At 52.9% G+C, this 23,571-nt stretch overlaps 6 protein-coding genes across 6 annotated transcripts; 3 read left to right on the top strand and 3 right to left on the bottom strand.

The window, feature by feature from the left end:
- Positions 1–1,019: 1,019 nt before the first annotated feature.
- B0T23DRAFT_364451 (P-loop containing nucleoside triphosphate hydrolase protein) lies at positions 1,020–3,840 on the bottom strand. The gene is made up of 2 exons (XM_062836339.1): positions 3,553–3,840; positions 1,020–3,479 (listed from the first exon to the last, which is right to left on the bottom strand). The coding sequence occupies exons 1-2, from the start codon at positions 3,697–3,699 to the stop codon at positions 1,155–1,157; spliced, it is 2,472 nt and encodes an 823-aa protein (XP_062690143.1). The 5' UTR covers positions 3,700–3,840; the 3' UTR covers positions 1,020–1,154.
- Positions 3,841–4,086: 246 nt separating this feature from the next.
- B0T23DRAFT_387153 (uncharacterized protein) lies at positions 4,087–7,799 on the bottom strand. The gene has a single exon (XM_062837668.1). It carries the CDS (start codon positions 7,607–7,609, stop codon positions 4,463–4,465), a length of 3,147 nt encoding a protein of 1,048 aa, XP_062690142.1. The 5' UTR covers positions 7,610–7,799; the 3' UTR covers positions 4,087–4,462.
- A 2,425-nt stretch (positions 7,800–10,224) lies between these two features.
- Positions 10,225–10,881, top strand: B0T23DRAFT_387150 (uncharacterized protein; the record flags this gene model as incomplete). The annotated part of the gene is made up of 1 exon (XM_062837667.1): positions 10,225–10,881. A coding segment is annotated over exon 1 (296 nt), but the record flags the coding sequence as incomplete, so codon positions are not given.
- On the top strand, positions 10,755–12,597 carry B0T23DRAFT_387148 (putative UDP-glucose 4-epimerase Gal10). The gene is made up of 4 exons (XM_062837666.1): positions 10,755–10,943; positions 11,289–11,523; positions 11,615–12,065; positions 12,134–12,597. The coding sequence occupies exons 1-4, from the start codon at positions 10,915–10,917 to the stop codon at positions 12,544–12,546; spliced, it is 1,128 nt and encodes a 375-aa protein (XP_062690140.1). The 5' UTR covers positions 10,755–10,914; the 3' UTR covers positions 12,547–12,597.
- A 401-nt stretch (positions 12,598–12,998) lies between these two features.
- Positions 12,999–14,103, bottom strand: B0T23DRAFT_431636 (uncharacterized protein; the record flags this gene model as incomplete). The annotated part of the gene is made up of 2 exons (XM_062840333.1): positions 12,999–13,851; positions 13,946–14,103. 2 exons carry the CDS (start codon positions 14,101–14,103, stop codon positions 12,999–13,001), a joined length of 1,011 nt encoding a protein of 336 aa, XP_062690139.1.
- Positions 14,104–17,173: 3,070 nt separating this feature from the next.
- Positions 17,174–22,775, top strand: B0T23DRAFT_323747 (uncharacterized protein; the record flags this gene model as incomplete). The annotated part of the gene is made up of 2 exons (XM_062835373.1): positions 17,174–19,211; positions 19,270–22,775. 2 exons carry the CDS (start codon positions 17,174–17,176, stop codon positions 22,773–22,775), a joined length of 5,544 nt encoding a protein of 1,847 aa, XP_062690138.1.
- Positions 22,776–23,571: the final 796 nt, after the last annotated feature.

Here is a 23,571-nt window from a genome sequence, read left to right as displayed (position 1 = left end):
AGACAGACAGAGGAGCATTTACAAGTAAGATGAAGCTGTACGGCATTCGTATCGGCAGATAGGCCAATCCAGTCACCTCGAACATCTGTGGACGGCAATGATTGCTATCCAGGAACATCAGACAGTCTTACCAAGGGGTGTGTGGGTATGTAGAAACTGGTCGCAAACGAACACGGCATCTTACCGTGAGGGGCTTTAGATGCTATGGATGCTTGCATCCCGTGCCATCGTTCGTTTGCCAAAAGCCTCCCGTCACCCGACTCGAGGGGAAGCACCTTAACTCTGTATTTCTCCTATCCCCCGCTACGGGCCTCAGGCAGATGCCTTGCGCGAGACGGGCTTTGATCAGATCATGAGCTGATAACCGTGGTTTTGGAGACTGGTCTCGCTTGGAGTGACAACAACCAGCCTCTCGCAGAGAGTGCGCAAATAATTCAAGGGACGAAATATCATCATATGGGTTCCATGGTGACAGTGTTCATACTCAACTTATTTGGAGCTGCTCGATCCACGGCTAAATTTTAATCAGACCTTTGGTATTGCAAATGTGGATTGATATACTTGAAAGAAAAGGCATGTTTCGACGATTGCGGAGGGATGGCTGGGTCATCTCGCAGTTTCGCCTGCGGAAAGAAGATTTCAGGGGAAAGAGGACACAAAGAGAAGGTAGAACATTTTCCAAACTTTCAAGAAATGAAAGGTATTGACAGAAACAAATCAATCCCGCCTCAGATGGGGATGATCGGAGTATCAAATTTGACCCCGTCCGTCTCTTCTAGGTTCTAGCCCGCTCCTTCATCCATCAAATGATTGACGAAGACGAAAACGGAAGCAGCCATCCACTCGAGTGTGCGGGGTGCTGTCCCGTGCTGGAAGGAGCGAGAGACATGCTTCAGGACTTGTAAAATGTTTCGTCCAGCCTTACCCCGAAACCTCGCCGCAGGCTGCTGGAAAAGGATGGAGAGAGAGCTGGAAATGCATTCTACACGAAGGGAGCATGGCATGGGACCGACCCTTTTGTCAAAATACGTGCTTTAGGTATCATAACAGGTCTAAAACTATCGCAAAATACGTATGGAAACATCCATGATTGGATGAAAGAACCCAATATCTCTCTTTTTCCCACACCAACACCAACACTAATAAACAACTCATCAATCCTCCAACAAGCCAGCAGCCAAAGCCTCCAAATCCTGCAAATTATCCGGCTCATGATCCATCTCAATAACCTTCCTGCCGCCCTCCATCTTAGCCTTCTTCCTCCTCGGCCTGCCATCATCGCTGTACTCCGTATCCGAGTCATCCTTCTGGAACCACTTCTTAGCCTTCTTCTTAGGCGGTTCCCTGTCGTCCTCGCTCTCATCACCGCTGTCACCGCCCTTGCCAGCAACAGGCAAACTCCTGAGCAAAGCCAAGGGATCCTCCTCCACATCGCTGTGCGCATCCAGCAGCGCCGGCTGCAGGGGACCCTTCTCCCTCTCGACCTCCTCACCCCTCTCCCTTGCCTTGGCGCGTTCCCTCTTCTCCTTCCTCCGCTGCTTGGCCAGCAGCTTGTCTTCGACATCCTGCTCCTTGACCTTGGTGGCCTCGCTCTCGACGAACTTCTGCCTGAGCTCCTTGGCGTCGCCCTCCTTCTGGAAGTCCTCCTCGTCTTGCAGCTGGTAGAGCGGGTGGGCGTTTCCTTCGTCGTCAAACACAAGCTTCTGGCCCTTCTCCATGTACTTGAGCAGCTTCTTCTTGGACTTGAGCAGCTTCTCGCGACGGTGCGAGTCGATGACCAGCTCGGCGTTCTTGCCCAGCTTGACCACCTTGGCCGTGCCGTCGGGGTTGGTGCCGGACTTGGCGTTGCCGGCGGCGTCGTCGAGGGCGGCATCGTCGTCCAGCACGCGCTTGACTGAGAGGAAGTCGTCTTCCTCGTTGTCTTCTGCCTGATCTTCTCCGAGAAGCTTGCGGTAATGCGTCGACAAGACGTCCTGGTTTTGACGCTCGGCCATCTTGTCGTACTTTGTCCTGACCTCCTTCTTCTTCTTGCGGATCTCGCCGTCCGAGCCTTCGGTGTCGGACCCGCTGGACATGGCGGCGCGCGAGGCATTCTTGAGCTTCTTGACGTCCTCGCCCTTCTGGTACCTGATCTGTGGAGTACCTGGGAGACCCAGGCTGGAAGCAAAACCGTCAAGGTCGAGTTTGTCGAACTTGAACACCTCCTTATCCTTTTGCAGGTAAATCGAGCGGACATACGACACGAATGCCTTCTGTCCGAGGTATTTGAGATCGGGTGACTGGAAACACTGGGACTGTAGTTCGTTCTTGATGCTCTTCTTCTTGTTTTCTTTGACGTTCACTTTCTGGACGGTCACCTTCTTGTGCTCGAGACGCTTAAGGAAACCCTCTTCTTCGCTGGGGTCGAGGAACAAGACGGCGCGGCCCTTGCTCTCGTAACGCGCCGTTCTGCCGACGCGATGGATGTAGGTGTCGGCATCTTCAGGGCAATCGACCTGGATAACCCAGTCGACGGCGGGGAAATCAACACCTCTGGCCACGACATCGGTGGCGAAGAGGCAGGAGTATTTTGCGGACGTGAACCGGTTCGTGATCTCGAGACGTGCTATTTGTTTTTGGCGACCGTGCAAATGTAGTAGTGGGATACCGGGCTGCATCCGCTTAAAACTTTCGTAGACGAATCTGACCTGCTTGCCGGAGGACATAAACACAATAATCTTGCTCTTGAGGTTCGTTCGTAGGAAGCCCCATAGCGTGTCGAGCTTCTCAGCGAGAGGTGTGACGATGTAATGCTGTTGGAGGCCGACGGGGGTCGCCGATGCTGCGGCTTCGTGAACAGAGACGTATTCGGGGTCCTTCAAGCTCAACCGGGCAAGGTCCGAGACACGCTTGCTTTGTGTGGCGCTAAACAGCAGGGTCTGCCTGCTCTTGGGAAGATGCTCAACAAGAGCGTCAACGGCCTGTTGGAAACCCATGTCCATGATGCGGTCGGCCTCATCAAGCACGAGCATCTGGAGGTTGTCGACATCGAAGCCGGCCGTTTGGTCGAGATGCTGCAGCATACGGCCAGGTGTGCAGACGAGGATATTCATGCGCCCAAGACGCTCCGCCTCCTCCTTCAAGCTCTTTCCACCAATGACCAAGCCTGCCGAAAAGCTGTGGTTGCGGCCAATCTTCCTGAGAACTTCAAATATTTGGACGGCCAATTCACGGGTCGGGCTGATAATGAGGGCACCGAGACCGTCGTACTCAGTCCATCGTGCACGGTATAGCTTCTCGAGGACGGGAACAAGGAAGGCGAGGGTCTTGCCGCTACCTGTCCTAGCAGCGCCGAGGATATCTTGCCCTTTGAGCGCGAGAGGGATGGCGGCGCGTTGGACATCGGTTAGGACCTCGAAATGGGATGCGCGCAGTCCAGAGGCGGTAGGTTCGCAAAGGGGAAGGTCCGAGAACTTGTTAATTTCGGTGGATTTGGGGTCCTAGTAGGTCAAGGCACCAGACTTAGACGCGTGTGCGGTTATAGAGGAAGGAAAGGAGTTCACTGGGACTTACAAGTTCGTCGATTCTCTTCTGAAGCGCCTCGAGGTTCTCCAGCTCTCTTTTCCTCTTCAGCGTCTTGTGTTCGGCCTTGTTGGCTTTGGGCCTTTCCTTCTCGGTTTTGCCCTTGCCACCGCGGCCTTTGGGGCCTCCTGGAGCCATTGTGTTTGCGTTGATTGACCGTGCTGGAGATTGGGCGTGGTGGGTTCGACGAATTTCCAAAGGTCGGGTCTGCTAGTCGAGCGAATCCAATTGCCTGCGGGTCGTCGCTGGTGGCCTTTCAGTTCGATGCGATGGGAAAACTTTTGGCGGAGAGCAATTCTGCCAGCTCGACCCACCTCATCCACTGTAAGCGAGGGGATCTGCAGCAGGGATCTCGGACTCGCGGTCAGCTTAGACCAGGGTTAGGGTCTTGCGAGTAGACAAACCATCGAGTTGTTAGCCCCCAGCGACATTATCTCGTTACTATGGTTCATGATGGGTTGGATCGCTGGGCAGTTGTACGGGGTTGAAGTAGAAAATTCACAGTAGGTTTCGCATCCAGCCAAGTCCAAGTTTTAGTGATTTTATTTCAGCGCCCACAACTTCAGCAATTTACATTTCTCACTTAGAACAGCAACATTCAAACATCAACACCGTGCCTGAGCAATGAAAAGAGCCAAACTATCGTGAAAGCATAATGTATTGAACCACGAAAAAATGAGCTTGAAGACGGGTATCGCTCGCTCACATGATTCCTTCGTAGACACCCACAGTGAAACCAACCCACTATACCCACTCATATATATATACGTTTCCCAAAGTTGAAACCGATAAAAAAAAAAAAGACCAAACGCCTTGCCCCATTCCCAATTTCCTTGCTTTTCCCTTCCATACGTATTCCACTGCTCAAGACCAGTCGCCCAGATACCCATCATCAATCCTGTTATTCCTCGCCCTCAAACTCTAGTTCCTCCCCAAACAGTTTCAGCCGGTAAATGCATGTATGATCCAGGGCTCCGTGGTTCGTCTTGGCTCTGACCACCACCTTGTACGTCGCCGCATCCAGATCGAGCAACTCCTCCGACAGCTTGTGGACAAACATGCCGTGGCTACCGCTGGTCTTGGCATAGTCGTACTCCAGCTCGCCGATCTTGACGTATTTTCTGTTGATGAGGGACAGCGATTTTTTGTTGTCTGCGTCAACCCTCTTCATGTCAGCTTCGCGCTCGCCAGGGTACAACTCGTCCATCCATGCCAGGAGTCGCTTGTTATCGTCCGCGTCCGGATAGTATCCCCAAATCTCAATGTCTTTGGGCATGGACCCAGGGTCATTCGTCGCGTTCGGGTGGACGTGCTCAACGACGATGGCTTGGGGAATGACATGGTTGGCCATCTCCACGGCGAGCTCGGCCCCCCTACTGGCTGAGATGCCAGCGCACCAGCACTGGCCAACGTCGTTCCAGGCAGACAGCGCCAGCATGTATTCCGCTTCCAGGGTGACCTGATCCTTGCTCGAAATGGGCTTTGGCTTGCCGAGCAGCTTGCTCAGGTGCTTATTGCCGGGCAGTGCTTGCGAGTCAAGTCGGTATACGGGGGATGATTCCGACAGGACGATACCAGCTTCATTGCCCAGGCCGAAATGGTTGACTTGAGTTTCAACGTAGTCGTGGTAGTTGCGCATGATGCCGTCCTTAGCGGCTGCTTCAAGTTGCGCCCGAGGAATCTCCTTCTTGACGATATTCTTGACCAAGGTGGTGATTTCGGACTTGGAAAGACTACCTTCGGAGTTGGAGATTGCCGCCTTGACCGTAGTGTCGATGAGTGTCTCAAGCCCTTTCTTGACGGAATCCAATTGACCTTCAATCTCCTCCTTGTGTTCTGCAATCCTTTTCTTCAAGAGGCCCACAAACTCATCTCGGCTGATGGCTGCGTCACGCGTGACCCCATCGCCTTTGTCTCCTGGTAGATGCTCCTTGACAACCTGGGCAACCTTTTCCCCGTTCTTGGTTACCCAACGTTCCCAAGATTTGGAAACAGTGCCTTCGGCAATCTGCAAGATATGCTCATCCGAGGGGCCCTTCTCGAAAAGTCCGGCTTTGATGAGGCGCGGCCGCAGTGCGTTCCAATGCTCCTCGGAAATGTCACCAGTGCCGTCAAGCGTGAGAACGGAGCTGTCCTTGAGCATTTTATCCAGAAGAGCATGCCAGAAGTCGTCCTGAATGATGAGATCGCCGTTTGGACCACGTTTAACGTGCACCATCCGGGGAAGAAGAGTTTGGATGTTTTTGACAGCACTCTCCGTAGAAGATGATTGTTCAAGTATAAAGTCCTTCAAGTCATTAAACTGATCATCCGTCAGCTGCGGATGACTGGGGATGAACTGCCCGACGTTGCTCCTCCAGTGCTTCCAGCCATACCATCGGATGCTGGTATTCGAATCCGGCGAACCATAAGAAGACGCGATCAAGACTATCAGACCGAGGAGGAGCACCGGTACAAGGAATGTAAGCAGCTTCCACACGCCCCATGTCGAACGGCGAATCAAACTCAGTAATCGTTGCATGAAGGTGGGAGGAGCAGTAGTATACGGAGGAGGCGGTGTTTCCCCGTTGGTCGTATTTGACTGTTCGGCTCGCGGCCTGGATGTTTGGTTCGGTCTTGCGGCTGTGGGTTTGGACAGCTTACCAAAGGACGGATACTGTTTGTCAGACATGGATTTCGCCTCTGTGTCGAACAAGTCTTGGTGTTGATCGACTTGATGGGGAGCATGCTGGAAAGAATTGGAGAGGGTTGACGCTGGTCGCCTTGCGATTCTGGGTGGTTCTGGAGGCTCTGGGGTATATCGGGCTAATCGCCTCTGTTGAGCCATTCGCACCTCTTCTTCGAGCACTTCCCTCATCTTTTCCGAGTCGGTGTAAACATCGCTTTCCTCCACGTAGCTGTTGCCGGTATCGGGTACCACAAGTTCCCTTGTCCTGGAAGTAGGTGGTGTTGAAAGCAGTTGTTTGGAAGGTGGAGGGGGTGGTCGCATAGCCTGCCTCTTTGCTTCCTCCAGGCTTGCCATCTCTGCTTCGCTTGCCTCTCGAGCTTGGCGTTGCTCTTCCTTCTTACGCGCGGCCTCTGCTGCGTGCTTCTGTTCGGCTTGACGCCGCGCATCTTCAGAACGCTCACGTTTTAGCCGAGCATTTCGTTCGGCACGTTCCAGCTCGGCCTGTTCCTGGTCTTCCTCGTCGCGTGCTCGTTTCTTGGCTTCTCGTTCAGCCCGTTCTTGGGCCTCACGCGCAGCCTTTGCTTTGGCTTCTTGCTGAGCTTTCGCGGCCTGTTCCTTCTTTTCTCTCTCAGCCTCTTCCCTCTTTTCCCTCTCTTCTTTGTCCTTCTTGTCTTTCTCCACTCTCTTCCTTTCTCTCTCCGCGGCGTCCTTCTCCGCTTTCTCCCTTTCTTCCGCTGCCCTCTCCTCCGCCCTTTGCTTGTCTAGTAGCTTTGCCTTCTCAATCTGATCTTGTAGCTTGTTGAGAGTTTGGGCTGGTTTCGTAGCACGCCGGGCCGGGTCTGGTTCGGGTTCCTCTTCTTCCTCGTCATTGTAGTAGCCACCTTGGTTGTCGTCGTCGTCTTCTTCCTTCTCTTCCTGAACCTCCTCATCCTCTTCCTCCTCCTCTTCGGTTTCTTCCTCAATTGGGTCAGGGCGTCTGGGGCCAGGAGTTGTGCTACCCCTACGCGCATCAAGCTCTCGACGGCGAGCCTCAGCCTTGATATTGTCGGTCCTGACAGTTTCGTGTATGTCGGCGAAGGCCGTTTCGAGATCAGTACCTGCGGCGGTTTTGTTCCTGTCTGGCATAGCCACCAGTGAGGAGCCATAGCTGAGACTGAATCTGGTGGGCGTTTGATTCCTGACCTGCTCAACTGGAATCAAAGTGCCGCGCTTTCCGGGCTTTGGCGTGCCTGTATCGGAAAGGGCAGGCGAAGGTGACACCACCGACCTCCGCGTTATCCGTCTAGGAGGCATGGTTGCAGTGGATTTTGTGAAAAGATTGTTAACGTCGTGAAAAGCGAGGTCAACGTGGGACCAGTGATTGGAAAATGAACTGTCCATAGTGTTAGAAGGCGTTATAAAATCCAAAATTTGAACAACTGATGTTTTCCTTTTTCCTCTGACACAAATATTGTCGCAATGAACAGAGACAGATGAAAACAATATGCCACTGAGGAAAATGAGCCCAAAAGTGAGAGGCGTTACAGAAATGTTGAAGACTATAGGCGAAAAAAAAAAGAGAAAAAAAAACAAGAGCCGCGCTTAGAGCATGTGCATGGGGCGATCCAAACTCACATTTAAATGTCGGACTAGACGACTGAGATGCCGCCCAAGTACTTTGAAGACGAGTTGCCAGTGACAACGAATCGATGAGTGTTAAGAGGCTGGGCCGAAATGCAGAGCCGTGAGGTGGCTCTTTGGGTTCTTTTTGTGAGGCTGCCGCTGCAGGCCGAATTTGCTTGGGTGAGCGTCCTCTTGTCCCGTTCAGCCAGACAACGAAGCCGCCGCCGGTCTGTATATTGGAGGTCGATCTTCGGGTGGTTGCGATATGTTGATGCGCCTTCGCCTGCGACTGCGACTGAACGGCAACCAGACTTTTGCTATTTGCGAGGCGCGCAACACGTGGCACCCGCCTCCAATCAAGGTGAAACTGCTAAAGAGCCCTACGGATGCCCAAGGTGATTACTCGATACCGTTGGTGAATTGCGCCAACAGATCCGACGCGAGGGAGACCTGAAGAAAAGTAACCCAACCTCCTCGCTGAAGGTAGTGAAAAGTCGGGTAGTCGGGTCCTCGGCGATGATGTGCAGTGTTCCCTTGCAGACTCGACACGCGTGGCTTCGATTGATGGCACGCACGCGATGCTAGGCTGCAGCAGCGATCAAAGGAGAATTGAGCGAAAGCCTTCTAACGCTGGGAACCTGTCTTTTTTCCCTGACAGAAATTGTGGATACGTCGTGGATGTTGGGGATCAATTGACTTTTGCTTCACTCTTTTTTTCCATTCAGTGTTTTGAGGTTGAGATCGGTGGCTTGTCCAGCATGAAGACAGAAAAGCGCTGAGAAAAGGGGGCCCGGCGGAAATGAATCAGAAGATGATTATTACTTTGCTACAGTGATGTCTTTGGGGTAAGTAGGGATGTTGTTGTTGTTGTTGTTGACAATGCATGCATCCATTCGCAAACGGACAAGGCAAGTTGCTGGTGTCTTTTGTTCTGAAAACGGCCTCGTCTCTTTGTGGATGTCTTGGTTGACTCGAGCTGCCTTTCATGTTGAGCTGTAGCTGTCCGCCTTGCCTTTGTTAGCAGTCATTGTCTGGTGAAGGCCTCTTGTTTGATGGTGCCTTTTGTTGCAAAGGGGACCCTTCGGCTGCTCTTCGTCGAAGGTCCGTCTGTCTTTGACGCAGCGCAGTCACAATAGAAAGCGACGGAGTGCCTTCAGCTTGGAGCAAAGATTGAAGACGGGACAGGATGCGATGAAACAGCTGTGTGCGCACTGCTGGCGCGGCCGACTGCCTGCCGCAACAGCGCTTTTCCTTTGCGTCGAAAGTGGAAGGTCAGGCATCAGGGGGCACTCGCCTTGGCTCCCGTCCCCTGTGGCTCGTGCTCCTTCACAAAGTGCAACTTCCCGCCTCGGCTGATGTCAACTCCCCACTTCAGCCCAGTCGCGCGGCGCCAAGCAAAATCATAGCGTCTGGGTGGAGGCTGACGGTTGGAAGGGAAAGGGAATGAAGAGCGCGGGAATGGCTCGATGAATAAGCGAACCGATATGCGCTTAAGCGAGAGATATGCAGTTCCCGTTGCTGTACACTATCTTGAATTCCCGATCTTCGGGGGCTCGAGGACGGAATCAGGGACTTGTTCCACGGTCCCGTCCAGGGGAGCCAGGGCTGTGTCGTGTCAGATCAGGTAGACCGAAATCTCTTGTCCTTCCAATCCGGTCTGATCGCCGTCTCTTCTCACTGCAATCTGCCTAGCACGGACTTGACGACATCGAGATGGGATGAACCTGGGGCAACTGAGGCTCCACCAGCATTCCCAGGCAGTTTTCATTGTCACAACATCTCCAGGACCTCCAGCGCAAGCAAGTTCTCTAACTGGCGCAGCAGAGACGATCCAAATTGCACGTTCCACCATGGAACATTGCAACTTGTTATGTGCTGCCCGCTGGCTATCATTTAATATAACTGTGTATCGTTTTACTGGCTACTGCGTCTCGAGTCTCCGAAGCTGATATCCGAAGTGGGAAAGTAAATCCTTAGCTTAGTTCCCAGACTCCCGTCTGCCCCTGGTGTAGGGTAGAGACGGGAGGCATGTTTATTCCCCGGGCCAAGACATCGAGAAGAATGGGGAAAAAGCTTGACGGTAGGCTATGCATAGTCCCCCAGAAGCCCGATGTGGGCTCCCCAGGTCTTGACTTTTGTCACATCCATGTTACTAAAAACTGCACATACCTACCTACTGTACTTACCTATCTACCGCTCCCCTTTCACACTACACCACTACAATAGAACCATCTCGAGAACTTGGCAGCAGGGGGAGACCGGGGGAGGCCTGGATGGAAGCTTCTCAGAAGCAGATGGGGTTGCCGTGGTCTGGTAGGTACCCCGAATTCCAAAACCTTGCCGTTGCATGTCGCGACAAAACATCCAGGAAAGGCTGCACCCGTTAGAACCCGCAACCGGTCGCAGGGTGCTGTGCAGGGTAGAGGTAACGTGGTAATCCCGGGACGGCGAGCAACGGATGGCAAAACACCTCTGACGGGAGTCTCATCTCAATTTCCATACAATGATCCCATCGACAATCACCACGGTCCTGCTTCTGTTTGGGTCGCCGATGTGGTTCCCTGTCGTTTCATGTTCGCCCCACGGCAAACTACGGTCTAGCGAAATTCGACAATCGTCATTTCATGACCGGACCCGTCGGTATGCCATTGCAGGATTACACCAGGATGTGATAGTGCCGTCGTCCAGCCTAGACCCATGCCGGTCCATCACGGTCCATCGCAGGCCCAGGGAATGGAAGCCAGGGCCCCATTCCCGGACCAACAGACCCCTCGTTGCAGGCTCCAAGACCGAGCTTAATTAACCTTTGCATGCGCTGCCCTGCCGCCCTCTCGTTCGCTACTTACCATTTCCTACCAACCACAATTCCTTTCTATCTTTAACCGGTCCTACCAAACCATCCTCTTCCACCCTTTGTCACTCTTTTTGTGTATTTGTGTGTTTGATTCGTTTCCTTCTCTCCACGGTAGCAGCGGCAACGGCATCAACAGCAGCAGCAGCAGCAGCAGCATCACTTCAGTTTTGGAAGAGAAGTGGAAAAAGAAAAAAAGGAAACAAAGCTATCGCGTTATCGAGCATTCAAAATGGCTGTGGGAACAGTTCTCGTCACCGGGTAAGACCAGCCCTTCCAGCCCTTTTTCCGCTCCAACACCCGACGACACGAACCACCCTCCCCGAACGCCCAGCCCAACTACAACAACACTGCGCCAGGCAGTCATCCTTGAAGATGCTGCACCGCGCCCAATTCCCGCCGCACGGGCAGTTTGTGTGGATCGCCTTGAATAACACACGAAACGCCTCGACGGGCGCGCGCGCAATTGCACGCCGCAACCACCCATCATCCCATCACGTCCTTCTCCCACCGTCGTCGTCATCGTTGTCTAGTGAGCGCGCGTGGCGTTTTGCCCTTGTTATTGTTGTCGCGGCTTGAGATATTGATTGCGGCTTGCTTTTGCAGTGGTACTGGCTACATTGGCTCCTTCACCACCCTCGCCCTCCTCGACAACGGCTACGATGTCGTCATTGTCGATAGTCTCCTCAATTCGTCCAAGGCCGCCTTAGACCGCATCGAGCTTATCTGCGGCAAGCGTCCCACCTTCTACCAGGTCGACATCACAGATGAGGCCGGCCTCGACGATGTGTTTTCCAAGCACCCCGACATCGACAGCGTCATTCACTTTGCCGCCCTCAAGGTACGTTGCACATCTGCCATCACCCGATGTCATGTCCGTCTGTGTTTGTGGTGTGATCATCAGCTAACAGTCGTATTTTGTGGACCTGCAGGCCGTTGGCGAGTCTGGCGAAATCCCACTGGAGTACTACCGTGTCAATGTCGGCGGCAGCATCACCCTGCTCCGCTCTATGGCCAAGCACAATGTCTCCAACATTGTCTTCTCGTCCTCCGCCACTGTTTATGGTGATGCCACCCGTATCCCTGGCATGATCCCCATTCCCGAGAACTGCCCTATTGGCCCCACCAACACATATGGTCATACAAAGGTGATGATCGAGACCGTCATCAGCGACCATATTGAAGCCGAAAGGAGGAAGGCCAAAAAGGCGGGCAAGCCCTTCGAACAGTGGAACGGCGCTTTGCTCCGCTACTTCAACCCTTGCGGTGCTCATCCCAGCGGTATCATGGGCGAGGACCCTCAAGGTGTTCCTTACAACCTCCTGCCTTTGCTTGGCAAGGTAGCGACTGGGGAGAGGGACAAGCTTTTGGTATTCGGTGACGGTGAGTAGTCCCACCCGGCAAAAACAGCCTCGAACCCACATGACAGGATGCTAAACCTTGTATGACAGACTACGCCTCCAAGGATGGCACTGCGATTCGCGACTATATCCATGTCCTTGACCTTGCCAGCGGTCATCTCGCCGCCCTCAACTACCTCCGCGAAAAGAAGCCTGGTGTCAAGGCCTGGAACCTTGGCTCCGGTCGTGGCAGCACAGTCTTCGAGATGATCAAGGCTTTCAGCAAGGTTGTCGGTCGTGACCTGCCCTACCAGGTTGTCGATAGGAGACTCGGCGATGTGTTGGATCTGACTGCCAACCCCGCGCTTGCCAACGAGGAGCTCCAGTGGAAGACAAAGCTCACCCTGGAGGACGCATGCGCCGATCTATGGCGCTGGGTGGAGAACAACCCCAAGGGTTACCGACAAGATCCGCCGGCCGAGCTCTTGGAGAAGCTCAAGGCCAGCAAGGCCGTCAAGAACTAAAAGGGGCTCTCGGGCTCTTCACTGCTTTACGACCACCCTTTTCTTCTTCGGTTTTTTTTTTTTTTTTTTTTTTTTTTTTTTTTTTTTTTTTTTTTTTTTTTCTTTTTTTACCTTCACACTTATTACATTCTGGCTTCTATCGTTTTGGGGCTTCTGGGTCGCATCACACTGTTTTAACAATTCCCCCTTTGCTTTATTCCCCCCTTTTTTTCTGTTACGACTGTGTTATGATTTCTTCCGCTACGTTGCTACGTATTGCTCAAGTTCATGACACCCCCTCCGATTGAACGTAATCAACCTCATAGATAGCATCTTATAGAAGAATACCGAGGTGAAAGTCTGCATGAATTCTGCATGCCGCGATGCCTTCCGTGTTTTGTTATTATATCGTCATATCCAAGTCAGGGCTATGTGTGGATGAATATTGACTGGCTACTTATGATCGTTTTTCCTCAAAGCTTCAACAACAGCTTGCCCGTAGTCTTCCTGCCCTCCAGATCGGTGTGCGCACGCGCCACCTCCTGAAGGGGATAGACCTCATGGACCTTGATCTTGACCTTCTCCGTCTTGATCAGCTCAAACAACTCCGTCGTCCACCTCTCCCATTCCTCCGGGGTGACGATATATCCAAACAGAACCGGCCTCATCACCTTGATATTCTTGGCCCCCAACCTCAGAATATCCAGCGGCTCCACCTTGCCCGACGCGTTTCCAAAACTAATCACCGTGCCCTTCCTGGCCACCATCTCCAAATCCGCATCAAACGTAGCCTTACCGACTCCATCAAAAATCACATCCACCCCGCGTCCATTCGTGATCTCCTTGACCCTCTCCACCACATCCTCGCTCTTGTTATCTATCGTCCACTGCGCGCCATGGTGATGCGCCTGCTCGCACTTCTCCTGTCCTCCGGCCGTAGCAATCACTTTGGCCCCCATGACGCTCAAGATCTGCACCAGCAACGAGCCCGTGCCGCCCGCGGCCGCGTGCACCAGCGCCCAGGGCCCTTCGCTGATTCCCAGCTTTTGCTCGATGCCCGCGGCTTCGCGAACCAAGGTAAGGGCTGTGAGACCCTGGAGCAGGGCGGCGGCGGCGGTCTCGGAGGAGATTCGTTCAGGAAGGGGACCGATGCAGCGAGAGGCAGATACGGCGGTGTATTCCGCGTAGGCAGCGTCGCCGAGATAGGCGACGCGGTCACCGGGGGAGAAGCGGGGGTGTTTGGAGGAGACCACAGTGCCGGAGGCTTCTTTGCCTGTGATTAAGGGGTAGCCCGAGGAGGAGGGGTAGAGGCCTGTTCGGAAGTAGCTATGGGCGGGGAGGGGGAAGGTTAGACAGGGTTTATTTTGGGAAATTTATATAAAAGGTAAAAAGAAAAAGGGGAGGGTGAGAGAAAGCCTACGTGTCAATAAAGTTGACGCCAATGTACTCGTTCTTGACGAGCAGTTCACCCTCCTTGATCTCGGGCACGGGCAGGTCGGTCTTGTACTTGAGGACGTCGACGCCACCGGGCTTTTCGATGACGATGCCGGACATGGTCTTTGGAATTTCGGCAGCCATTGTGGAATAAAGATATGTGTTTTTGGCTCGGAAATTGTTATGATTTACGCTGGTGGTACAAATGTTATTGGTGCCCGGGCAGACGAACGGCGTGGGGTGGATGTTGCGATGGTGGTGTTGGTGCGGGGAAGCGGGAATTGGCGATGTTAGTGGTGAAGGCCGACAAAGGCAGGAACAGTTCGTTAAAGCAGCAGAAGTAGTAGCAAAACGACGACAGGATGAACTCGAGGGGGTCAACAAGTTTAAAAGGGGAAGCTCAAGGAGCCGACTACGACTGCGGTGGACCGCGATGGTGTTGATGGTGGAGATGATATCGGTAGCGTGACGTGAACCGGCGCCTGCGGTCATCATCGTCGTGTTTGATGTGTTTCGAACCTTGCTGGCCCGAACTGGTTGGCCCCACGACGAGCTACACTAGAACTGCGTAGTGCGGACTGCGGTAAGGGGACTGACTGCGTTTGCACACTGACTGGCCGGGTGAGAACGGAGAACAAAGTCTATCACGTCAATCCGTTGATTTGGTCGTGATGCGAAAAAGCACCTCCAACCTGTACAAACAAGATATGGGGAAACGATTCCCGTTTATCCCCGAACGTTTGTCAACGATTGTGCTCTCCCGGCTGTTTACTATTGAGCGTCCATCCAAATCCGAACGGCATTTCGAAACTCACAGATAGAAGATAAGACGGGCCGATGATGTAATCAAACACACTATTAACCGTGAAGCAGCCGAATGGTACCTTGATCAGGTGTTGTTCGGCTTTGGACCGAATATACAACCTTCCGATAAATCTGTTCATTGATCGATGATTAGAAAGCATTTTGAGGTGAAATATTCATCCTATAATCATGAGGGTGTGACACGGAGTATCGAGAGCTTGTTGATAATTATCGCGGAACCGAAGTCATAGCATTCGGCAGCAATATGAAGAGTCGCGGTGTGTCTTACTCGGTTCCCTTCCGTCCGGGTGGCGCTATTATTCGGTATCGGGATCTCGGAGTGGAGCAGCTGAAGGGGAGGGGATCCGCGGCTCCGGATTGAAAGTCCATTTACAGCCGTCTTCATTCAACCAACCATCAGTCATCCTTTGCGTCCAAGCAGCGGCGGACCTCCGGATTTGAGTTGATGATCGAGATGGACAGGCAACGAATTCTGCTCATTCAGCCATGCCAGGTACGGGCGATTCAACAATCAGTCTTGTTGATCAGCCTGGTCTGCTGTTGCTGTTGCTGTTGCTGTTGGAGATGTTCATCGGGTGAAACCTTGTGTGTAGGAGCTTAAAACGGGAGAAAAAGCATGAGATCAGAAGAACATAAAACCATCCGGCGCTCGGGATACTCATCGTAATATCAGGCCCCTCGTGGCGAAGCAAACATGTATCGATACTCGAGACGTCAAAGCCCGATGACGTTTGGCATCTCGTTGACTGGAACTAACATGTACTATCTCGCCAAGACCTGTCTAAATCAATTGGTGGGTCGTGGGCACTAACAATCTGCATCGGTTTTACAGAAGATGCTGCCTGCCAACCACAAAATGGAACGAACAATGACCGTATCTTGTATGGCTCTTGGTTTGAGTGAAACCTCCTGTTAGCCTCGGTTACGCGGATGAGGTCTTCCCGTACGCTATAACAATTCCCTCGTGGCGTCGCGATCTGCAGAGTCCGCCTTGTTGTTTCCGATTCCGCTCGTTTCCTCCGGCGCCATTTCTTCAGCTCAGGCACAGTTCGTTGAAGATTGAGTGAGACGTTGAAGACAGTGACTTGGAAAATGCTTGATTGGCGGCTTGATTGGTAGAAGACGAGATGGCCTGCCGGGGCCGACTCAACTTCCACATGCAATAACAGGATGGCATTCCGTTGGTCTTCATCCCATCATCCATCGTCCAAACCTCAAACGCCACGTCTTCTCGCAATCGCACATTTCACATCTCATCAATGCAGTCAGCTCGTGTCTGCTTGTGGAGGATTCCTATCCATTCATCCATCCATTCATCCAACATGCCATTCCAACCGCGCATCGAGTGCTTGCGCTTTGGCTGCAGCACCAGTGCACTCGTCAATGACTGGAGAATGACAAACTCTCTGGAGTCTGGAACGAGCGGCGACATGAAGGTTATTGATAGACAGGGGCAGTACCTCGTACTCCGGTGCCAAAGGAAAAAGCAATGTTGAGGAAGCAGTGGCCTGAGTGGACAGAGCTCCGCGACCATGCCCAGATTTGAGCCTGTTCCACAAAGGGCCTCGCAAGCGTTTTGTTGATCGTCGACTCTTGTCACTCCCCAAGCGCGCGTCCGCCACGAGAGGGGGGGAAAGACTGGTCGAAATCGCCTCTACCTACCTGTCGGAGATTCGCACGGCTGGGTACCTAGGGATATCGATCCCACGGGTGCTATCTTTGGAGGTGGCTTTCCATTCATTCAGCCGTACGAACGCTCCTCGCCAAAATCCAGCTGCCTGGGCTTAGAGCCATGTATCCACAGTGAGAGCTTCGGCGCAGCTTGGTGTATTATCATCATAGTGTTTCAGAATGCGCAATGGAGTGATCCTGCCCAACTTGAATATCCAAGTGGAAGTTGGTAGTCAATTTTCCATGATCGTTTTCCTTTCTCACAATGATCTCATACCAGTCTTCTGCAATTGTACGTTACTGGCTGTCAGGTACCTAAGCGGGCAGGCATTTGAGTGACCAACACTGCCCCGCCACCACGTCACCACATAATACACGGTTTTGGATATCGACTGTTTGCCAAAGAGGCGGGACGAGGCTTGAACTCGTGTTCCCTTTGTTCAACTTGAACCCTTTCTACGGCCCAGCCGAACTATCGTACCATCGCTTTTATCGGTGACCAGCTAGATTCCCCTCGACAGCCTGCTTCCTCATAACGGAGAGCACCTTTGCCCAATCAGCCGCATATTGGAAGCTCACGTATAGGCCGAATTCTATTTCTTCGAATGATATGGGACATTGAACCAAACTCACGCCATTACAGCGGCACGGGGCCGAAATCTTGCTCCCGTGGTTTAGCCGTATCCAGCTTGTGAAGCTCGACAACGACAAGGTCGAAATGGCAGCTGTGTCGCCTCAACGTTCACAGGATAGTCGGCGGGCCCGACTCCTGGAACTCGCTGTCGCCGTTGGTGTTACCGAGCTACCGCCTATCCCGCCACTCCCTCCGACCAGACTACCTACCCCGAGCCCACATGATGATTTGCAAGCGGAAGAACTCCTCAGACACCGACGACAAGCTGAGAACCCTGAAAGCTCACAAAGTACCCTAAAACGAGCCTTTTCGTCTACCAAGAAGCCATGGGAAGCCAGAGAAATCTTCGACGTCCTCGACAACCATGTCGCGTCTGGGGGTTCGCCCGCTGTCGCAAATGTTCTCATCCGAAAACTGTTCGAGCTTGGGGGGGATCCGAACATCAAAGCTCTAAAAGGCAGCAGGTCAGACTCCATCCTGTCTAGAAGAAGGAGCTTGAAGTCCCAGGAGCGGAGTGAGATATTGCAGAAGGCGATCCAGAACCGTCAAATGGACATGGTTTCCGTCTTAGTCCATTATGCAGACTATATCGCGCTCGACATGGCATTACCCGACGCAATACGATCCAAAGACCTCATAATACTGGGCCTGCTACTGCAACGCGGCGCAAATCCTGCCCAGTCGCAGAATGCCCAAATCGAATTTCGACAACTATGTATTGCTGGTGGTCATCCGGATGTTATAGGACTTATTCTTCAGTCACCGGGCGGCTTCTCGTCACAGCTACTCTCCTTATGCCTCATAGATGCCTCACGAAAGGGCTGTCTTGAGACAGTCTGGAGACTGAGCAGGTCAGTCGCGGATGCCGACTTTGACACGGCCGAAGCTCTCAGGACAGCGATTGGGCAGAGCAGAGTTGACATTGCACTCGCCATTTTGACGGGGAGACAGCCACCTACACCTGGAGGGGCCGGTCTGATGGAGAGCTTCAAACAGCTTCTCAGCCAATCCATTGGCCCCAATGAGAAGCTGTTCTTGATAGAGGCGCTTTTGTGCGCCGGTGCCCCTGGCGATATGGCGGCCGTCGCCTTGCAGCAAGCGTGCCAGGCTGAAAATGTCGACATGATTCATCTTTTGCTCAAAAACGGAGCTTCAGTTGAGTACCAGGATGCCAAGGTACTATGTGATATCATTACGAAAGGAAACTGCAACCTTCTTCAGCTACTATTAAATGATCGAACGCATCTGAGTCCCAGCCTCGCGTCTCGGTGTGTTGGAGTGATTCCGACGACAGTCAGCCCGGAAAACCGATATGCGTTTCTCAGCATCCTGCTTCGGAAAGGTGCCGGGGGCACTGCGCTGGGCGACGCGCTCATTGCTGCGGTGAGGGCTGGAGATGATCAGTCGGTAAATTTGCTGCTTACACCGTATTTCCCCGAAAACCCTGTTCCAGAAGGGAAGCTCCGAAAAGGCTCGCCACAGATGAAGCACGCCCGACATGAAGTGGCCTCGGTAGACCACTTGAATGGAATGGCTCTAAACAACGCAGTCATGATGGAGAACATAGACATGGTGAAGAAGCTTCTGACAGGAAAGCCGTCCCCGTCAACGCTGGAGCAAGTGTTTCCGCAGGTCAAGAAGTTGGCTCCTAATGAACGTTACCTCATTACCGAGGCTTTTCTGGCTGCTGGGCTTTCTGGACCCTGTCTATCCGCTGCGTTGACAGGGGCAATCGAAGAACAACACCCCAGACGAGACGACAGGTTCATTTCCCTTCTTTTGCGATACACTGAAGGCACGTACTCCGACAATAAATTCGGAGTCTTGGCTTCCATTGCTGTTGGGGATGTACCACTCTTGCGCAAAATGCTCAAGAAGCCACTCTCGCCTCAAACGTCTTTTGCGGCTGTGGCTAAAGCCATGTTGATTAAACATCAAGAAGTCCGGTATACGATCGTCGAGTTATTGCTTCAGGCAGGCGCTGGTCGAGAAGGGAACGAAGTATCCGCGGCGCTGTCACAATTACTAGCTACCCAACCCCTGGATGTACAACTATTTTCTCTCCTGCTGAAGCATGGTAACGTGGATGCCAACTTCAAAGACGGCGAGCCTGTCACTCTCGGTATGCTTGACCTATACGTTTCTGTTCTTATAGATAATGCGTTTCTAACCGTTCCAAGCTGTTCGCGATCCCGATCCCGCCATCCTCGAGCTTGTTGTCCAGTACGGAAAGCCGACACCTGAAACAGTGATTCGCGGCCTCAACGATCTCTCAAAAGTGCCAACGACAGCTGCAAAAGCTGCCAAAATGTCTCTTCTTCTCCTATGCCATATCCCACAAAAGGATCACCTAGATGTTCTCTTATACAACGAGGTTCAGACAATTCTTCAGATGTCATTGGAAAGTCGCAACTATGATGTCGTTGGAACTCTTCTCTCAGCCGGTGCGGACATCAATTCCCACAACGCCGCCGCATTCTGTTGCGCCGTAAAGGCATGTAGCACACAGTTGATGGACCTAATGCTGAGTGTTAAGCCAGCACCAGACACCCTAGCTGCGGCACTTCGGCATTCGGTGAACATACCGGATTCCAGTAACCGTCAAGATTTCACCCGGAAGCTTGTCGAAGCCGGCACTCCGAGCATAGAAGTTAATAGGGCGCTGAGCTACGCTCTACATGCCCATCTGTCTGACTACCAACTGATCGAACTTCTATCAGCCTACGCCGACTCAACAGATGGCAAAGCCCTCGGTCTCGCGGTGGAGAAGCAGGATGCTCAAGCAGTGGAATTGATTTTGGCAAGATCTTCACGAAAATACCCTGCGGAGGTGCTCAATACCACCTTTGCACAAGCCGTTAAGCTCAAGAATCCTAAGATTTGCGCATCACTGCTTAAGAGGGGGGTGTCCGGTTCTGAAATCTCCGACGCACTCGTCACCGCGGCGTCCGATGGAAACCTGATACTTGTCAATCTCTTGATGGGCCACGGAGCCAGCCTCGAGCACCAGGAAGGTCAAGCGATAGTAGAAGCTTGCAAGAGCGCTGCCATCTCCGTCTTGGGCGCACTGTTGCACCCCACGGCCCAGGTCAAGAAACTAATTTTAGTAAAGGGGTTTGAAGCAGCGAGTGTTAGTGTCACGGATGTCAAGAATCGTACGGAAATCTTCCGACTCCTGCTGGAAAGAGGAGTCAACGGCGAGGTCGTGGACAAACAGCTTATTGCCGCGGGAATTCTTGGCGATGACGGCGAGGCTCTGGTGCGCTTGCTGCTTTCTTATGGGGCGGATCCGGATTACAACTCTGGCGAAGCTATTTGGAAGGCGACCAAGAGGACAGCGCTGAAAAGTCTAAAGTTGATGTTGGGTGTGGAAAAGGCAGCAAGTGATGGGCAAAAGAAACCATCGCAACAGACCTTGCTTAAAGCATTGAAAGCCAGCCGGAAATTGAGCCAGGAAGCAAGGTATCAAGTCATTGAGTGGCTGTTTGCTGCAGGGCTAGAGCCATCGGAGGATGTGCATACCGCGCTGCATAGGGCTGTGAAGGAGGAGAGCGATGTTCGCTTGATTCGGCTCCTGCTCTCACATGGTGCTTCGCCTTTGGTGAATGGGTGCGAGACGTTGATGGATGCGACTCGGTCGTACCGGGTTGATGTGCTGGAGGCTTTGCTGACGTTTGATGTTCCCGGAAAGGATGTCTCGTGGACTTTCGAACATTCCTTTACTCCAGAGGCAGCTGAGGATTGGATGACTGAACAAGGTCTCCTGATTGCAGGGATGTTGCTGGAGAAGGGCGCAGAGGGTGGTGAGCCTTTGTTCCCGGCTTTGAATGTTGCTGTTGACGCATACGGGACTGAACATGAAGCACTGGCTCGTCGGTTTTCAACACTTTTGCTACAACATGGGGCGAGCGTCACTTGTCAGGATGGGCTCGTGCTGCAGAAAGCAGCCAAGAAGGCGGATTCGGAGCTTATACAGCTGATTCTGCAGCAGAATCCAGATGCTCACTCGGTTTCCATGGCGTTTCCCCACATATTTGACGCAGACCTCCAAGAGGAAGAGATTCTGTCACTGGTCGAACTATTCATCTGCTATGACTTTGAGGGAGAAGGGCTAGACGTCATGACACCGTCCTCCCCGCCTATTCTACTTCGTGCGCTCAACAAATATCCTCGGTCAGAGAAACTGCTGGAAACGCTTCTGAATGCAGGCTATTATCATGATCAGCTCACGACCATGAGAGTCATGGATAGCAGCGAAGAGGAACAGGTCAATCTGCTTTTCTGGGCATTGAGTCAGCCTCAAAAGCGCATCAGCAGCAGTATCATCCAGCTTCTCATTGACAAAGGGGCAAAGGTCAATTTTGAGACACGAGTGTCTAAACAGACTCCGCTCATGCTCGCCATCCAACACAGACGGCCAGATCTGGTCAAGGCGCTCCTTCTCGCTGGTGCAGATGTGGATGTTGCCGATGCTGAAAACAACACTCCGATGGCACTGGCTACTGCGATTGGAGGCGAACTAGGCACAGCCATGATGGCGAGTCTCTTGGCTGCCGAGCCATCTCTCAACGATGGTTCACTGCATAACGCCGCTAGGAAGCTCAACCTCGAAGCAGTTAAAGTGCTGATCGAGTTCGGCCACGATCCAGACTTCCCTAGTATCGTTCATGGCGGCCGTTCCGCCCTGGGAGAACTATGCCTCAACGCAGCCGAAACCGGCCCCCTATCATCAACGCAAGAAAAGGATATGGAAAAAGTCATGGCCGAACTGATCAAGCGAGGCAGTGACCTCTCCATCCAAGCCGACGGAAAATCCGTGCTCCTCCTCGCCCTGCACTCCACCGACCCACTCCCCATCACCCGCGCTCTCCTCAAAGCCGGTGTCTGGAAAACCATCAACGCCCCCGACCACCAATGGACCGACGGCGTGTACACCTACTCTCCCACCCAATACCTCCTCCGCGTCCTCCCGCCCAACAGCACCGACCGTTCCGCCCTCCTCAACCTCCTTAGATCCTACCGCTGCCGGGACGTCTACTACGCCAACGACGGGCCACAGCCCGACGGCGCCGTCAACCTGCCTCGCGAGCTCCTTCGCGCCGAACGTGAACGTCGCGCCCGCGCCGAGCGTATCGAAAAGGAGACAGAGGAACACCACATTGCCATTGCGCGCACAAAGGAGATTGCGACCATGCAAAACAAAATCTTCCTCGCGCGCGCCGAGCTAGAAGATAGTCGCATCCGCCGGCAGCGGGACGAGGAGATGGAAGCCGTGCGCAGCCGGCAGACCGTCGAAGAAGAAGCCTTCGCGGCCGAACTGCACCGTCGTAAAGCTGAACGCGAAGCGAGCATGAAGCATGAGCGCCAGCTTCTCGAAGCGGGATTATCGAGAGCTAGGCTGGTGAGCGAGGCGGAGCTGGAGATGGAGGAGAGGAAGCGAGAACAGACGGCGCAGTGGGAGCAGCAGAGGTTGCAAGCGGCGAAGCAGTTGAGTGATGTTAGGGTGCACGAACGCAGGGAGATGGAGAGGATCGAGGCGATGAGTGATGCGCGGATGGTGAAGAGGTTGGGGGAGCATAAGAAGTTGGTGGAGACGCAGGAGAGGTTGGCGAGGAGCTTGAATGGGGCGGGACCGCCAGGAGGGGGCAGGAGGCAGATGGGGTATATTACTGGAGAGTTGGATTGATGGTGATGGTGATGGTGATGGTGATGGTGATGGTGATGGTGAGATTGCGGTCATATTGTTCTGAATTGTGTAAGGCGTTCTGGGAGTGTGTTTATCTTCAAGGGATTCTCAGATTGGACTCACGCCCCAGTCATTGCTCCCATATGAGTTGCAAATCTACACGAGCGTTTGGCGGTTTAGTTCGGTCGCGATTTCTCATCCAAAGTTATGGATCCATTCCTTTTCCATCTCTTCTCTGATCAGAACAGTGAACTCTAGCCTTTGGACTGGAATCCGCGTCCAGAGGCAGGAAAATGGAGTGCCAGGATGTATGATAATGATTGCCGGAGAAGATTTTATCCACCCGGATCGCCATTTCCTTCTTTGTCAGAAAGACATCACGGCGCCTTGAACGTCACCGAGAATTGACACAGGGAAGGTGCAATGTGTGCTGTGGGAACTGAAGGATGTTATGGTCGGAAAGAGCACCCGAACACACTACTATCTTGTCAACTTAGTAGAGCTAAGTAGCTAGAGGTAGGTAGGTAGTTAGAAATGGCCTGGAAAGCCATTATTGCTTTTTCCAATAAAGCCACCATCTAGGCATTTTCCCATCGCCCAAGTTCACTTCCTTTTCTTTCTCAGAAATCGGCGTTTATCATCACCTGAGTTCAGTCCACAAACTTCTTTCTCCCAATCAACCACCACACCTCCCGTCGAAAGAACCCTCCTGAGCGGCCGTCCACCATGAATACTTGCAACACCTCCCTAACTCGATGGGGCTGCCTCGAGAAGCAACTCCACGTCTGCCAGACGA

The sequence above is a fragment of the Neurospora hispaniola genome, assembly GCF_033458365.1.
Source record: "Neurospora hispaniola strain FGSC 10403 chromosome Unknown B0T23scaffold_7, whole genome shotgun sequence".
In the NCBI taxonomy this organism is placed as follows: Eukaryota; Fungi; Ascomycota; class Sordariomycetes; order Sordariales; family Sordariaceae; genus Neurospora; species Neurospora hispaniola.
Note: the sequence above shows the minus strand (reverse complement) of the source record. Positions and strands in the feature narration are given on the sequence as shown.

Excerpts from the sequence above, each read along its gene's own strand:
- B0T23DRAFT_364451 (XM_062836339.1), bottom strand. The coding sequence starts at position 3,699 with ATGGCTCCAGGAGGCCCCAAAGGCCGCGGTGGCAAGGGCAAAACCGAG. Across the intron at positions 3,480-3,552 it reads AGAAGAGAATCGACGAACTT|GACCCCAAATCCACCGAAAT; the intron begins GTAAGTCCCAGT and ends TTGACCTACTAG.
- B0T23DRAFT_387153 (XM_062837668.1), bottom strand. The coding sequence starts at position 7,609 with ATGGACAGTTCATTTTCCAATCACTGGTCCCACGTTGACCTCGCTTTT.
- B0T23DRAFT_387148 (XM_062837666.1), top strand. The coding sequence starts at position 10,915 with ATGGCTGTGGGAACAGTTCTCGTCACCGG. Across the intron at positions 10,944-11,288 it reads GGAACAGTTCTCGTCACCGG|TGGTACTGGCTACATTGGCT; the intron begins GTAAGACCAGCC and ends TTGCTTTTGCAG. Across the intron at positions 12,066-12,133 it reads GCTTTTGGTATTCGGTGACG|ACTACGCCTCCAAGGATGGC; the intron begins GTGAGTAGTCCC and ends CTTGTATGACAG.